Raw genomic sequence first — 16,710 nt, 5'->3', positions numbered from 1 at the left:
ATCCCTGCACAAAGCTCGCAGGCTCCCTATCATTCTAGTTTCAAGCGCCTGTGAACTTTGTTGCTCTGGCCTGAGGTCCTCACCTATGTTCCTGATTATTTCCAGCAAGTCCAATTCAGGCTCCAAGCTACCTTAGTCTACCTGGTTATTTGGGGCTCGGCTCTTGGATTTTAAAAATTTCATTTTTACTTTTTTTTTTGAAGGGAGAAATCCCTGGAAACCTGAAATGCTTCAGTGTATGTTGTGTTTGTGCAGGGGCAGAGGGTGTCTAGCTATTGTGGAGGAGAAGTTAACCTCTAAGTTTCTAAAACCTCAAGTATCAGGGAGCAAAAACACATGTATTAACATTATAATCATAAAAATAACAAAAAAGGACAACAGGTATCTGTATCTGAATTACTAATGTACAATTCATGTGGTAATCACTATGAGAAATTGAGTTATTAGTATAATCTAGTCATCATTTTTGTGTTGCTTAATTTATTTCTCAAGTTCAAATACTAGCTAAAGGATACTTTCCATAGACTGAATCTTTGTAAATTTTAGAAAAATATATATTTAAGTTGACAAATGAAGGCTGACATTTGGCCATGCTTTAACAGGCTGAACACCAAGCAAATCCTATTCCTTTATTTGTTCATTTTGCAGTAAGTCTTGACATCACCTTCTCCTCTTTCTTAAATTTGCTTACTTAGCAGGGCACAATGCAGTTTTGATGTGCAATCTGATTTCAAAAGAATCTTTGAGACAGCTAATCTTCTGTACACTCACTATAATTAAATATTACAGCACAAATGGTACATAAGATACTCACCTTCTTGAGAACCTCTTAGCACCAAAGAGCAGTGAAATAAAAAAGTATAGATTTTCAGAGTGGTTTTTGTAGATTTTTCAGCTTGAACTTTTAACTCTTATAGCACCTAGAGCTTACAAGGAATAAAGCATTATATACCACAGATTACAAATATCTTTATTAGCTGTCTTTCCTTCTGTCCTAAACTCTCTTTTATCACAGTTTAAAATCTGCTAGAAGACAAATCTGCTTACCTTCAAGCTACTTGCTTCATCCTTGAAAATATGCAATAGAAAATGCATACATATGCAATAGAAAATATGCAATAGAAAATAGAAAGTTAGGCTAATAATCAAGTTCAGTTCTTGGTCTCTTTGGTAAATGTCACCAAAATATGTTTTGTAGGAGAGTATGTCTGCTATCTTTAACTTTAAAAATCCAATAACTGATATTCACTGATGTTCCTTTATCAATTAATCTCTTCCTCATCCCTGCCACCCAAGCTTAAACATGTGGTAGTTCCATAAGTTCACAATCACCATTATACATTTATTTTTTCTTAAAACTATCTCTATCTGCCTCAAGAAGAAGTAACCTAACTCTGGTTTTGGTGAATAAATCCATCCAGCACATGACCTTCATGATTTAGTCCCACTTTTCCCAGACTGAGGTCCTAAGTTTTAAAAATGTGCTTTTCTTGAAAAAGTAAACAAAGACATGGTAAAAATACTCAAACAGCTCAATAATAGCTCATTAAATACATGAGCTTATGGCCCCCTTTATTAAATATACCTATGGCTCCATCTTCAATGGGCCTCTGAACAAAACAGCAGCTAGGTTGTGGACTACCAGGCAGGAGAAATCTGACCAAAGAGGAAAAGACCTAGCGATGCGGATAGTCAAAGCCCCTCATCTGAAATGGCCCAGCCAGAACAGCAATGAGCGGAACCCATTGGCCAAAAGCTCACTCCATGCACACAGAGCTTCTAGTTTGTTTTAAAATATGAACATATAACAAAAGATTACCAGATATTTGAGAAAAACCTCTAATATGAGACACCTAAAACACAAACAGAAAAATGGAATGAGGCAGTGAAGGGAGAAGAAAACATCAAAGAAACGGAAATTAAATAATCAGAGAGAGAATTAAAAGCTGCTGAATACACAAAACAAGAACAGGAGACAATAAAAAGGTAAATTCAGAGAAAAAAAATTTTCTTTCCATATATACATACCTATGATACAGATTACTTTACAAATTAGGTACAGTAACATAATAAAATAGAATACTTGTAACAACATACTGTAATAATAGTTATGTGAATGTGGTCTCTCTCTTTCTCAAAATATCTTCTTGTATAAATTAAATGCCTTTTCCATCTTAACGGAGCATTTACTACACTCTGTGGCTGTAACTTTTGCAGTCTGCAGTGTGACAGTATAACTAGCATGAATTTCTTTTTCTTTCTTCACAATTTCAGAAATAGAAGATTCGTTCTTACCGTAGGTATTAGCAACCTCAGCATACTGTTTTCTTTTCCTTATTAAGTTGAAAACTTTTACCTTCTCACTTAAAGAAAGCACTTTACAGCTTCTCTTTAATATATCCAAATTACCAGCATCACTACTCTTGCACTTTGGGTCCATTAATAAGTAAAATAAGGGTCACTTGAATGTAAACACTGTGATACCATGACAGTCCATCTGATAACCAAGACGGCTACTAAGTGACTACCGGGTGGCATACACTGGGCAAAGGTATGATTCACAACCCAGGAAGGACACAGTGGGATTTCATCATGTTACTCAGAATGGTGAGCAATTTAAAACTTATGGAGTTTTTATTTCTGGAATTTTCCATTTAATATTTTTGGACCCAGGCTGACCACAAGTAACTGAAACCACGGAAAGTGAAGCCATGGATAAGGGGGCACTACTGAAATGTATTTTGAAAATTGGTAAATTTCTAGGAGTTGTCTTAGTAAGATGATACCTACAAAATACCAACATTGGTGAAACGCGCTGCTGTAGTGTTGGTTTAATTATTTTAAACCATTTAAACAGTTAGTCTGTAAAGGAAAACTGATATTCCATTCACATGTAAACTTTCTGAAAGTTTTCCAGTACCAATGATAATATTTTATCAGTATAATGTATGAATTCCTATGATACACTTTGAGAGGCTTTATGGCTCTATGATGTATTTACTTACAGAAGTGTTGAGGAGATTAATTTCTTGGCATGTATTGCTACAGCAAAGGGCATAAAATCAATGGAGGTTTGGTAACCAACAAAGATTTTCAGTTTATACGTGACATTTTTCAGAAAGACGTTAGTCCACAGATATACAGAAAAGCAAAGTACTAAATTTCTTGATTCAAGAGCAAGTATATTTATTTTATGATAACATAAGAATGTAAGACAGGTCACTTTACAGTTATATTTTATAATAAGAACAATATACTGGAACTTAAATGAAATTCATAATAAGAAATGATTCTGAGAATTACCATAAACCTTTCATCATAAAGTCTTCTGTAAAGAGTATGATACTAAAATTTCATGTATAGCTTCGTCTTTCCAAGGAATAGTTTGTAGAAGGAAATACTGAGAATAGCATACATGTATTTATTAGTACATTACCATTTTCAAAGCACTTAACATTTTTTAAATTGATGTAAACAACAGTCCAGTGAGATAGTTTTACCTCCCATTTTATAGATGATAAAGTTCAAGAGTGATAATATGTGGAGAATCACCATAATTTACTACTCTTTTCCATTTTAATTGATCAGAATATTTTATTTATTTGCATTTTAATATTATGCTGCAGTCTTATAAGCAGGTGAGTATCCATTCACTCTGATAAGCAATAAAGAATAAAGGTTGCATATGTAGTATTCCTTGGGAGAATGGCAGAATTATAAAGAATCTTAATGAGCTAATTCAGTTTTTAATATCTATTTACAGGACTGTTGTAAATAGCAATTTTTCCATGTATGCAAAATAATTTAGCTTATAATCAAAGATAAAAGTAAGTTGCATTTTTTCCATTATTTTAGATAGCAAATAATATTAAGAACATTCAGTGTAAGGTAAAATAGAGCTGGGGCACATTAAATGAGAAGGTAGATATTTTCATTTAGTTAATCAACTGAATCAACCTGCAAAGCAGGTGGAATTATACTATATGAAATCCTAAAACTGATGAATCACATATTTCTATATGAATGTAATCAATAATATCAGATAAAGGATGTAAAAAGTCTAAAAATGCATTGTCAATGCTAACAACATATTCTTGGAAATAACATTACTTTTATAAATAGGCTGATGCAGAACTATCAATTTCACATTTAATAACTTAACAAAAACAAAATCAGTATTTCCTATTTTCATATGTAAAAGCAAGATAACAGTTGGAGTGTGTGCAATTTATATTTAGTACATCTTAGAAGATAAATGAACCTATCTTCCACATACAGTATAATTTAAATTCATTGTTCTATTTTTGCATAGTAACTGTTTATAAACTACATTTTTTTAATTGAACAGATTTCCATTAAATACTATCAAGTTATTTTCTCCAGGATAAACTCTAATTTTGCTGTTTTTCAATAGAAAGTTTATCTTTTCTCTTTTAAGACATTTTGAAATAAAGAGTTATATTTAAAGTATTCATGATGACTGGCTGTTTGGCATTACTTTTACATGTGGTCCTTTCGCAGGAGACAAATATTAACTTCTACCTAATATATACTTCAGTCTGCTAAACCATTTAATATTAATCTTTTATAATACTCATTTTGACACTACAGACACATAATAACAATATGCGATAAGTTACAGAGCCTCAAGATATTATTTTTACTACTGTTATTAACATGTACCATCTGCTATCAGGAGCTGCACCATGTTTAAAACAATAATGGCAATAACAGTGACTACTGCTACAAAAACTACCACTGTTTCTACCATTAATGTATGACTTTTTTTGAGAAAAAAAAAAATCTACATTTTAAATTACTGTATACATAAAATAATATCAGACATTCTGCTGACTTTGGTAAATGAACAAAAACTTAAAAAAAAACTTTATATGATTCAAACAATATATGTTAATTAAGCAATTTTAAAAGTTAAAAGTACAGTGTAAACCATCATATTGTATAGTAGCTTAATTTCTATTTGTGTTTCAAAATTATTTCAATGTAATTAAAAGCCTGGAGATCTATTAACAATTCTAAGGGCCCTAAGATAAATCTCAAGGAATATTCATTTTCTGATAATAAGTTCAGTCGAAAACCAAAAATATGTTGATGTTCATTTTTAAGTGATCTAGATTCCAGGAGTCATACATTATTTTGAAATGAGACAAATTTCTAATAAATTTTTTTAAAAATTAAAATACATTCTTATATAGTCACTGGAAGAATCCGAAGGGAATGAAAAAGTGCAGAGAGTTCAGTAAATCAAGGCAAAAGCTCAACATGATAACACGTAACATTAGTAATTAGTAAGAAGATGCATGATAACACGTAACATTAGTAATTAGTAAGAAGATGCATCTTATATTCAAAAATTCAGTTCAAGAAAAAATTATAATTAGCATTTCACCTTTTCCTTCATTTACACAAGTTCTGATCTCAGACCTTCTTCCGCCCTCTGAAGTTTTTGCTTCCTGCATTTTCAAGTAGATAATAATCCTTTAAACTTTGCTTTAGAAGTACCTAATTAAAAAAATATATGTAATACATAAAAGTAACATTTTTTAGGATGAAATTCAGAGGTAACAGCATTAATCATTATAATAATGGCAGGAAACAGTAAGGCACATGATAAAAACACGCAACAGAAAGTATAAGAATCAAAGACTTAAAATCATAAACTATTTCCTTTAATTTAAAAGTTCAGTGTTTTGTTTAGTAACTTGTCTAATCCTCAGCCTTACAAAGTTCTAGAATCTAAGTAGTCGTTTTTATCTATGGTTCTATATACTACTACACAGAATCAATAATGTCAATGTGACACTATTACAGGCTGGTTGGAAACACTATCTATATGAGCATATAAATGGTATAGTCCTACTATTTTTTTAAATGTTTAGTTTAACTTCTTATAATAAAGGCAATATAAAGTTCCTCAAAATAGAAATTAGGAAGACCTGACTTCTTCTGTTAGCTCAATCACAACAGTTACCAGCTTAGATAAGTAAATAAGCCTACTTACCACTAAACATTTTAGACCAGCAATTCCCTAAATGGGTTCCACAAAATATTAGGCTTCAAAGCTACTTTGCAAAATAGCAAATACTGCTGTTTTCTTTTAGAGAGACAAATCAATAGTGGCATATTAAGATCTGTAAGTCCTAAGGAACCTATTTAACCATATCTATTATGATATTTCTCATACTTATTTCTAAACAGCTTTTGGTCTTTTAAGTAATATACATTGACATCCTATGCATATGTACCACTTAGGTAATGCCACTATAGACAAATATAAATGTCTTAATCTTGAGAAGTATCAAAAAAATAGGTATTTGCAAGCATGTAAATGAATGAAAGCTTCACTGCAGAGACCTAATCAGAACCCACAATCAACCAAAATTTTATAGCTGTAGTTGACTTTTAAAAGAAAACAGAAAAACGAAAAGGAAAAAGGAAAAACAAATATCTCATTCTGGAGGTCAGCAACAAGTCTGAGACACTTCTTTGGGTTGATACAAACTGAACAAATCTCCCGTATCTTCCTCAACTATTTCATTCCATGGTGATGGTGCAGTAAATAATAACGAAGATGGTTTTGTCATCACACAGAATGAGGCTCAGATTGCTCAAATCCTGCTTTGCAACTTACTAGCAAGTTATCTTGGGTAAATGACTCACCAAGTCTCTATTTTCTCTGCTGTTAAATGGGATATCTATCTGTAAGGATTAAATGAGATACTACATGTAGAAGAACACCTAGTATAGTGCCAGGCACCCAAAATAACTCTAAAAAAACTTAGTTGCTATTATTGTAGCAGATGTTTGGAATCATGATCCTAAAAAATAGTTACAAATATCCCTTAGATCCTAGTGATCCTAGATTATAAAAATGCAATCTGGATTCATTATATTGTATCTGCTCAGATACAAAACTACAGGTTAAACAGAAAATTTTTCAATCACAACATTCATGAGAATTCCAGTCAGATGAGTATTTATTCCAGTTCATTTTTAGATCACAACTTAATAGTGGCAAACTAATGCTTTGTTATAATAACTATTTTAAACTGAATTACATGGTCTAAAATGAAATCATTAAAAGACTAATTTTTAACTTGAATTAGTGACCTAAACATTAAAAATAAATTATAATTCTATTTCTTTCAGCTATTACCTAAACGTTGTAAGAGAAAAATAAATTATGACCCTTCTTTTACTGTTACTGAACAAATTTAGACAAACAGAGGTGCTAACATACTTATCTGCTATGAAGTTCCTTCTTCAGACAGGATTTGAAAGTGGGATACTTCTGAACTGTTTTATAACCCTGTGGAACAGAGGATTAAAAGTGTGCAAATGTAAATAAAATGTTATGGGGTCACGGATATTCAATAAATAAGGCAAAAATAAAAATACATAAAATCTAAGAGAGATACAGTGTCAGGGGTTTATAGCATAGTTTTATATTGGGGTGGCCAAAAAGTTTGTTCGTGTTTTTCGTAACATCTTACAAAAAAAACCTGAACGAACTTTTTGGCCAACCCAATATTTTAGTTGGATCTTGCTATTCTAAAATATTTGAGGAAAAAAATGATTTTCAACGCATGCCCTTTTAGGCATTTGTGCCATCACCGCAAATGTTAATAACTAACCACTAGGTGGCAGTTAAGTACACGGTATCTTTACCAAGACAGTTGGGATTTTAAGAATCCATTAAAAATCTTTAAAAACATTGTCTCAGATGAACCTTGATTTTTTTGTACATATATATATTTTTTCTTTTTAAATGTATAATGCTCAGGGGTACTGTTACCAAAGAGGGAAGACTGAATATTCTAGCTGTTAATCATAAATTTTTTTTTCTTTTTCCACTTGTGGCACATCCAAATACATTAAATGTGTAAACATGTATTGATTTATGCTACATTTCATTCTTTAAAACATATTTCTGAGAAAAATCACTGAATTTCTTGTAATTATTCTGCAGTATAAGGTGTTAAAAGGAAAGAATAGTTCAACAGACAAAAAAACATTTTTTACCTCATTATCCATATAAAAAGTACTGAATATGCAGTGACTTAAGAACCTCACGTTGCCTAGTGGAAATCTGCATCATATAAAATGAGAAATAGTGATATTTCTTTGTATACTAGCAAGTCTTAAACAGCCAGTGTGCAGACTGAATCAAAATATTTGGCAACATTTCCCCCCCACAAACTGGGATGAAGACATTAAACTAATTGAATATGAAAATAAGTTATTAAAATTCACACTGATTTTATATTTTAAAAAGCATCACCTTTTATCTCTTCAAATTGTTTTTGAAAATAGGTACGGCCTTACGTTTTTTCTTTTCAAGTATAACATTTCCTGTTTATATCCTTAAAAACTTACATAAATTGTTTCTGAAACTTAGATGGATTTTTTTTCTTTCAGTTTTTAAAAAGGATAGCAATAGGCTTGAAATTTATAGGTTTACCCGGAATCCTCTATGGAGTCTGTCTTTCATAATTCCAATGAATTCTTTATAGCTTAATTGATCATCTTTGTCAACATCAAAAATCTTAAAGACTGTGTTCACTAAATGTGGTGAAAGTCTGAGGCCAGTGGCTACATAGACGGCACGTTTAAATTCATCTAGGTAAATGACACAGAAAAGGAGTAAACCATTAACATTCTTTTTATAATATGTGTTCATTACTAGCAAGGTTATAAAAGAAGATTTTTTTTCTAAACATGGGTCGTGATCTTATGTAACATTACTTTTCATTAATCATGCCATCTTTTAGGGAACATAAAATTTTGGGGAGTTTTAGTTAAAAGGGCCTACTATCAACCACAGACACTTCAGAGGTTATTAAGGTGAATAAGTTCTCAAGAAACTTACAGTTCAGATGGGAGATGACACATCTGCCCAAATAATCATTACACAGGACCACACAGAAAGCAGCAACAAAGCGCTCTGAGAATTTGGAAATGAGTGGTTACTTGTGGGGTAGCAGCGTGGAGTAGGGAAAGGAGAGAGCAGACAGCGATTAGGGAAGGCTGCCGCTCTGTATCTGAGTTCAGCCCTGAAGGATAAAGGATTTCAGCTTGTAGAGATGAGAGGAAATGGCAGATGATGGCATGAAAGAACAAAGGTGGGGCGGGGCACAGGAGCACAAGGCGTGTTCAGAAAATGAGCAACCTGGACACCCAGGAGCTGGGGAAGCTCTGCACGGGGGCTTTGAGGTGAGGAACCTGTACGATCTTCAACAGGCAACTGGGGAACTGAAGAGCTTTCCACAGCAGGTGTGTCAGGGTTAATCTGTTTTAGGAAGATTATTCTGTTGAGTTGTCCAGGAAACATCAGAGAGGAGAGTGGATAATGGCAGGAATACCACTGCGGTGGCTACAGCAATAGCTCTTTTTAAGAGGTGACAACCTGAATTAAGGTGCTAGAAGTGGCAACAGAAAAAAAAAAAGAGATCTATTCCTAGCACCTGCAAGGGTGATTTTTTTCATTTCGTTTCATGCAGTTCCACAAAGTGAAAGAGCAACTTTCCATTCTGAACCAGCTAAGCAGATACTGACTTTTTTCTTTTTAAGGTTGATTAGTAGGTTTACCATGGCAGTAAAACATTGGCCTGTTAAGGCAGGGCTCCCAAAGGTTTTGGTTTTAAAACACTAAAATGTGTTAAGAAGATGCCTTATTTGAATATCTAGACCAGTCAAAGGGTGAAATATGAAAGTTTTTCAGTTTTTAGGTTTCTTTTCCTCAACGAGTAAGTGAATGAAGCTATGCGAGGGATTCACTATCTGTGTTTTGGGGAAAGAGAATTATTAGCACTTAGAGGCTCCAGTTTGCCTTCTCCCTAGAACTTGATAATAAAATAAAGAGACTGTCCTCTGAGATTGAACTGGGGGATTAGCACTTATTAGATTATGGCAGACACGGGTAAAATCACTGTAAAGACATAACCAGAAAGTCCTCATATGGCAAGAATATTTAAAAACAATATGGCCACGAGGGAAGGGAAGGTGGTCATAGCCACAGAATCCTGGGAAAAGGACTTGTTAGTCTACCTACAGGGAAAGAATGAGCTGGTCCTGAGGACAACAGCATTCAGAATTCTATGGCAGTTGTATTTGTTGGTAAATCAAGCAAAATTGACTGTCCTTTTTACATATCATTCTTAAAACTTGGCTAATGTAAGTCCATAGCTAAGAGGTGGCTCTGTTGACAAAGTTCAGGTTTCTGAGCCAGCAGAGAGTGTGGGTAAAATCAGTAACACAAACAAATAATATGAGTATCACCCTGTGATGACGTTTGCGGCATGGCCAGCTGGCTCTTCTACAGGGAGACACATATCCCCCAAGGTTACCGAGCAGCCATGAGGTTTCTTTCTCTTTAAAACCTTTACAAACATCATTAGCTTTTCCCATAATACGCAGTGAAGGGCAATCATAAATTTAATACAAAAATGTAGCATATTTTCCTAAACTTTGCTTAGGGAAAACAAATTTCCTGTTGAAGTATACACCGAACTTTCAGGCAAGTGGATGACTAATATGATATACCTAGTTAATTTGTTGTCAAAGTCACTAGAAACAATGTAGGAATATGGTTTGCTTTTAGTTTTTGAAAGTTTGTTACTTACCTTGCCCTATAGAGCGACTTGCAAAATTATACATATTCAAGGCTATTGCAAAGTCTTCTAGGTTGTTCAAAAACTGGAAAAATGACCTGAATTCATCAAATGTAATGCCCTATATTGGGAAAATATATGTAAATATATTTAGCATTGTCAAATTGATTTAAATAAATATCTACACTTACTAGAAATAAGTAGATTGAGCATCAGCAATATATCCTGTAAGTATGTATTTCCAGGGTACCTTCGGAAACCTTCTTTCTCCAAATGAAATGTAAAATTCACTCAAATTTTTTCCACTGGGTAATGTTGCTACTAGTAGCAATGATAGGTGAAAATATTTTTAAAACACTGTCATATCAGCACAAAGTTAAAGAAAAATGCTACAATAAACATAAATTTAAAAGTTTCCATTTTGAAAATTCTTACTTCAGGCCTGAATTTTTTAAACTTTAAAAGTAAGTATGATCATTAAGAAAAAAGAAAAAAAACCCTCTAAAAACAGTTTCTCCTGTACATGTATTTCTCCTTAAATATATTTCAGCATTAGGTCATTAATGTCTTTATAATGACAATGCAAAATAAATATGTCTAATAAGCCAACAGTCGTGTATTTTTACTTGTTCCTGCCATGATAAGGCTGCCAGAACAACAGGAGGAGGTACAAGGACTGTACGCAGAGCTCTGCGAGGCCCAACACAGGGCTTGGGGTAGGATCATGCAAAGGACTCTGGAATTTCATTTACATAAATTGAAATTATTGCCACTGCTATAACTTCAATTAAACAGGAAAGTTACTTGAAATAAGCACAATGTATCTCTGATAATACGAATTTGGATACAAAGGGCTGCATTTACTTGATGTGTTCTCCTCAGCAAGGTGAACAAAATTGAGAGACAAAGTAAACAGAGAGCAAGCTGAGGGCTGAGAGCTTAGGCTTCACAAATTCTGACCTTACTACTGGGGTAGCAGGGGAAGGGAAGCTAACAAGGTGGCACCGGAAAGCTGGGCAAAGAACCAGATAGTTTATTTTCATATAAGCCAACTACTGATTAAGTGATTTATTATCAAAATAATATTATCAATTTGTTATTGAAATAATAATACCAAATTTTAATACACATTAGTTCCACTTCAATTATAACCCCTCTTTACTTTCATTTCTCTGCACTTTTTCTTTTTCTCTTTCCTTACACTCATTTATGGCCATTCCAACTCTGGATTCTGCTTTGTGATCTGATCTCCCCTGCCATGTTTTCCTGACAGGACTGTTTGACTCAATTAGGGAGACTGAGCCAGAAGGGGTTTGTCTTGATGTGAAGGGCTTGTTGCCAGGGAAACTGGCCACTGCTCTGGTTCTGTATCAGTTTGTGCTGGATCAGCTGTCCCAGCAACAGTCTCTGTGTCAGGGTGACAGGTTAATGCTGGTAAAAGTGAAAAACAAGAGGATGGGATATTTTAAAACAAAGTGTAAACAAAAATGTCAATACTTTTAGGGAGCTTAAAATTAAAAGCAAATCAAAGAATGACAGAATACAATGTTCTCCATCTGAACCTTTGGATTTTTCAAAATGGGGATCTCATGTTTGGAAAGAACAGGGCAAATTCAAAACCATACAATAATTGTTTTGTACAGATTAAACTCTTTGTGTTTGTAAATATGGAATTGTAAGTTGAAAAACAGGGCATTCGTTTTGATGGTGATTATTTAAAGCAATCCATTCTTAACAGAAGTGAGGGACAGACAGTCTGGGGAAGTGGCAGAGAGAGAGGGGTATGGCCATTTCTTCTCCCTCCCCATTCTTTTTCCCAGAATCACTTCTGTAATGAACCACTGGGACTTGAACGGAGTGTGTCCTAATCGTTAGAAGTGGAGTAAAAAGAAGTAGCTTACATTTTAACAAAAATAAAGTGATGATAATATCTGAAGACTTTAAAGTATCAAAAATACATATATACTGAGAGTCCAGAAATAAACCCAAATATCTATGGTCAACTGATTTTCAGTAAGGGTGCCTTGTTCTCAAATTGTCGTGATATGTGATTTGACCTGTCTGGTGATTCCCTGAAGGACCAGCACAGAGGATGACTTTTGTTTTACCCTTTTCCCCTTGGACTAGAATGGCTTTCCTTGTGACAGTGACATCTGTTAAAACATTTAAAGACATACACACTCTATGCCAGCCTGGGGCAAGGGACGACAGAGGAGACAAGTGGCAGACAGAGCATCCAAAAGCCTGGGAAGGAGGAGGCTGAAGAGAATGGTTACTGGGAGCATAGGGGCTCACAGGGCTATTGCATATACTTGGGAAATTGGACATGCCCAGGAACTGACACGTGCTTTAACAGACCTGAGAGGACCCTAGGTTACCACCTCTGGCAGGTATGTGAGCTCTGTGAAAGCAGGAGGTGAAGGTAAATAAAGGGGCTTAGGTAGCCTGGCTTAGTGTTGAAGGAGTGCTCCAGCTCACAGCTTAACTGCAAAGACTGGGACAGGACTATATTTTTTTCTTCTTGGCTTCAAGCATTTAAGGAAATCTCTGTCAGTTCTCTGGCTAACCCCTAAGATAAAGGAATAGAGTCTTAAGTGACTGCACATGACAAGGAAAACAGTCTTTTCTGTTTGTTTAGTGACCTATCCAAGCTATTTTGCAAATGGACAACTGTAGGGGAGAATATGATTTCCCGAGTTACCATATAATATTCAAAATGGCTAGTTTTTAGCAAAAATTATGGTGCATACAAAGAATCAGGAAAATATGGCCCATTCACAGGAAGAGGGAAAAAAAAAAAATCAACAGAAGCCATCCCTAAAGAAGCCAAGACATTGGACCAAAGAAAAAACGATTTTAAATTAGTTGTTGTAAATATGCTTAAAGAGCTAAAGGAAACCATGGACAAAGAACTAAAGCGAATCAGGAAAACCATGTATGAACAAAATGAGAATATCAATAAAGAGACAGAAAGTGTAAAAGGAACCAAATAAAAATTCTGGAGCTTAAAAGTACAATAGTTGAAATGAAAAGCTGACTAGAGAAGTTCAACAATAGATTTGGGCAGACAGAAGAAAGAATCTACGAAATTAAAGAGAGGACAATTGAAATTATACAGTCTGAGGCACAGAAAGAAACAAGAATGAAGAAAAGTGAACAGAGCCTAAGGGACCTGGGGACACCATCAAGTTCATATATACATTATGGGACTTCCAGAAGGAAAAGAGAGAAAGGAGTCAAAAGAATATTTAAAGAAATAAGGGTTGAAAACACCAAATTTGAGGAAAGACGGGAGTCTACACATCTGAGAAGCTTAGTGAAGTCCAAGCAGGATAAACTCAAAAACGCCCACACCAAGACACATATTCAAAGTGTCAAAAGCCAAAGCCAAAGATACTTGAAAGCAGCAGAGGAGAAGCAGCTCTTCACATAGAAGGGATCCCCAATAAGATTAGCAGCTGATTTCTCATCAGAACTCACAGAGGCAAGAAGTGAGTGGGATACTTCAAGTGCTGAAAGAAAAAAACCTGTCAACCAAGAATTCTGTATGTGGCAAAAGTATCCTTCAAAAATGAAGAAATTAAGACATTCTCAGATAAACAAAAGCTAAGGGAATTCATTACTAGCAGACCCGTCCTACAAGAAATGCTAAAGGGAGTCCCTCAGGCTGAAAAGACAAGAAACTAGATAGCAACTCAAAGCTATATAAAGAAATAAAGAATTCTGGTTAAGGTAAAGGTAAAGGTGATTACATAGATAACACTTCATACTCACTAGGATGGCTATAATTTATATATATAGCAATTCCACCCTAGGTATATACCCAAAAGAACTGAAAACTGGTATTCAAACAAAAAAATACATGTACACACATATTCATAGCAGCATTATTCACTATACCCAAAGGATGGGAAAAGCTCACATGTCTATGGGCAGATGACTGGATAAACAAATAGTGGTATATACCTACAATGGAACGTTATTCAGCCATAACAAGGAATGAAGTACTGATAGATGCTACAATGTGGATGAACCTCAAAAACATTATAAAAGAAGCCAAACATGAAAAGTCACATATTGCCTGATTCTTTTTATATGAAATAGCCAGAACGGTTAAATCCACTGAGAGAAAAAGCAGACTGATGGTTACCAGAGGCTGGGGGGAAACACTAGGTCTAGGGTTTACTTCTGGTGTAATGAAAATGTTTTGGAAATAGACAGAGATAGTGGTTGTACAACATGTGTATATACTAAATGACACTGAATTGTTCAGCTTAAAATGGTTAATTTTATGTTACATGATTTTTACCTCGATAAAATTTGAAAAAAATCAAAAGACTAGAGTGAGGAAAAGATTAACTTGAAAAAGCCAAAAAGATCATCAAGACAAATTATCATCCAAATTAAAATGACCATTTAGAAAACATGCGCTTAAGAGGACCTCAGGAATATAAACTATGTTTATTCTCAACACAAAATTCATACTCATAAATTAAGTATGCTATTTAGATCAGTAACTGATCTAAATAGCAAATACATAATAACTTTTAGAAATATATAAACAACTTTGAAAGATTGAGGGAAGTGTACCATTGTGAAAAAAGCAGAAAATTCAAACTCTGAAATTTACTGGCTGAATGACCTAATAAGGTTAAGTCTCTTAAATCTCAGTGTCCTCAAAGCTAAATAACGATAATTTTATTACTTTCTTGTTAATATTTACATTACGTGGTTATGATGAGAAACCCTCTTCCCTTCCCTTCTACAGTCTCTATCTACATTCTCTCCTAGATAAGTTCACCTGGTCCCATGGTATTTAACATTTTTTAAGTTATTTATCTTATTTGGCAATATATTCACCTGTTCAAAATTCAAAAGGCACAAAAGAATATACAACACAAAATCTCCCTTTCTCCCACCCTTTTCACCTAGCCATGTAGTTCCTTTCCTTGGAGGAACCAATGTTTTTAGTTCTGTGGGTCCTTCTAGAATTAGCATAGGCTATCTTTTTAAACAAATGGTAGTATACTATATACAATGTTCTAAGTTGTGTTCTTTTTCATTTACTGCATCTTGGAGATCATTCTATATTAGTACATAAAGAACTTTCTTAGTCTTTTTCCAGCTGCACCTTTTCCAATTCTATAGTTACATCATAATTTATTTAACCAGTAACTTACTGCAAGAGGTTATTTCTGGTATTTAACCAATGTTACTGAAAGAGGCAGGTAGTTTCCAATCTTTTGCTACAATGCTATAATAAATAACTTTGTATATATCTACCATTTCATATGAGTGAATATATATGTAGATAAAATTCACAAAAACAGAAAAGCTTTAAGTTCCACATCTTTAAATATTATCTATCAATTCATTTGACAGGGGCTGTAGGTGCTGCGGATATGAGTGAATAAAAAAGATAAAAACACCAGCCTTCCCAGAGTTTATGTTCTAGTTAGGGGAGACAGACAACAAATAATAAAAATAAGTAAATATCAATACTATTATTTATTCAGATAAACAATGAAAAGTAAAAAGTAAATTATATGGTATGTTAGATGACGATAACGCTATGGAAATAAAAACAGATTAAGGGAAGAGGAATAGGGAATGCCAAGGGAAAGGGTTATAATTTATCTACTAGATTATTACTTACATAGTAAGTTACATATTATTTATATAATAGGTGAGTCTTTATATATTAGTTTGGAAGGGTAGGCCTCATTGAGAAATAACGTAGTGAGCGATATACACAGCATATCTAAGAGAAGAGCATTCTGGGCAGAGAAGAGAACACACACAAAACCCCTGATACAGCAGATTGCCTGGTATTTGAGAAACAGTAAAGTAGCCAGTGTGGCTGGAGCAGAGGGAGGACAGGGGAGAATGGCAGGAAGTGAGGTCCGAGGTAATGAGGGACAGCCTGTGTAGGCCTTGGAGGCCACTGTAAGGAGAAAAATGGGGAGTTACTATGATAAGATCTGAATCATGATATAAAGCACTTCCTTAAATGCTGAACGGGGAGCGGATGGCAGGGAGGCAAAGCTGGAGGCAGAGAGGTGACTTAGGAGGCAACTGA

General features: G+C 34.2%; 1 protein-coding gene across 6 annotated transcripts in view; it reads right to left on the bottom strand.

Annotated features, from left to right (window-relative positions):
- MICU3 (mitochondrial calcium uptake family member 3) overlaps window positions 1–16,710 on the bottom strand; it is a 121,127-nt gene that overhangs the window by 14,361 nt on the left and 90,056 nt on the right. For 3 of the 6 annotated variants that reach the window (XR_008616164.1, XR_008616162.1, XR_008616163.1), the window contains exons 12-16: window positions 10,644–10,752; window positions 8,483–8,640; window positions 7,262–7,330; window positions 5,411–5,523; window positions 1,820–1,853 (exon numbers count right to left, since the gene is read on the bottom strand). Coding sequence is in view for 2 of the 6 variants with exons in the window: in XM_024131482.3 (XP_023987250.1) it covers window positions 7,262–7,330; window positions 8,483–8,640; window positions 10,644–10,752 (336 nt within the window). In the remaining 4 variants the exon portion in view is untranslated. Of the gene's footprint in view, window positions 1–1,819; window positions 1,854–5,157; window positions 5,524–7,261; window positions 7,331–8,482; window positions 9,441–10,643; window positions 10,753–16,710 lie in introns of those variants that run through there. The other 3 variants (XR_003677617.2, XM_024131482.3, XM_055081065.1) reach the window with 3 other exon arrangements.

This window comes from Physeter macrocephalus, chromosome 20 (assembly GCF_002837175.3).
Source record: "Physeter macrocephalus isolate SW-GA chromosome 20, ASM283717v5, whole genome shotgun sequence".
Lineage (NCBI taxonomy): Eukaryota > Metazoa > Chordata > Mammalia > Artiodactyla > Physeteridae > Physeter > Physeter macrocephalus.
Note: the sequence above shows the minus strand (reverse complement) of the source record. Positions and strands in the feature narration are given on the sequence as shown.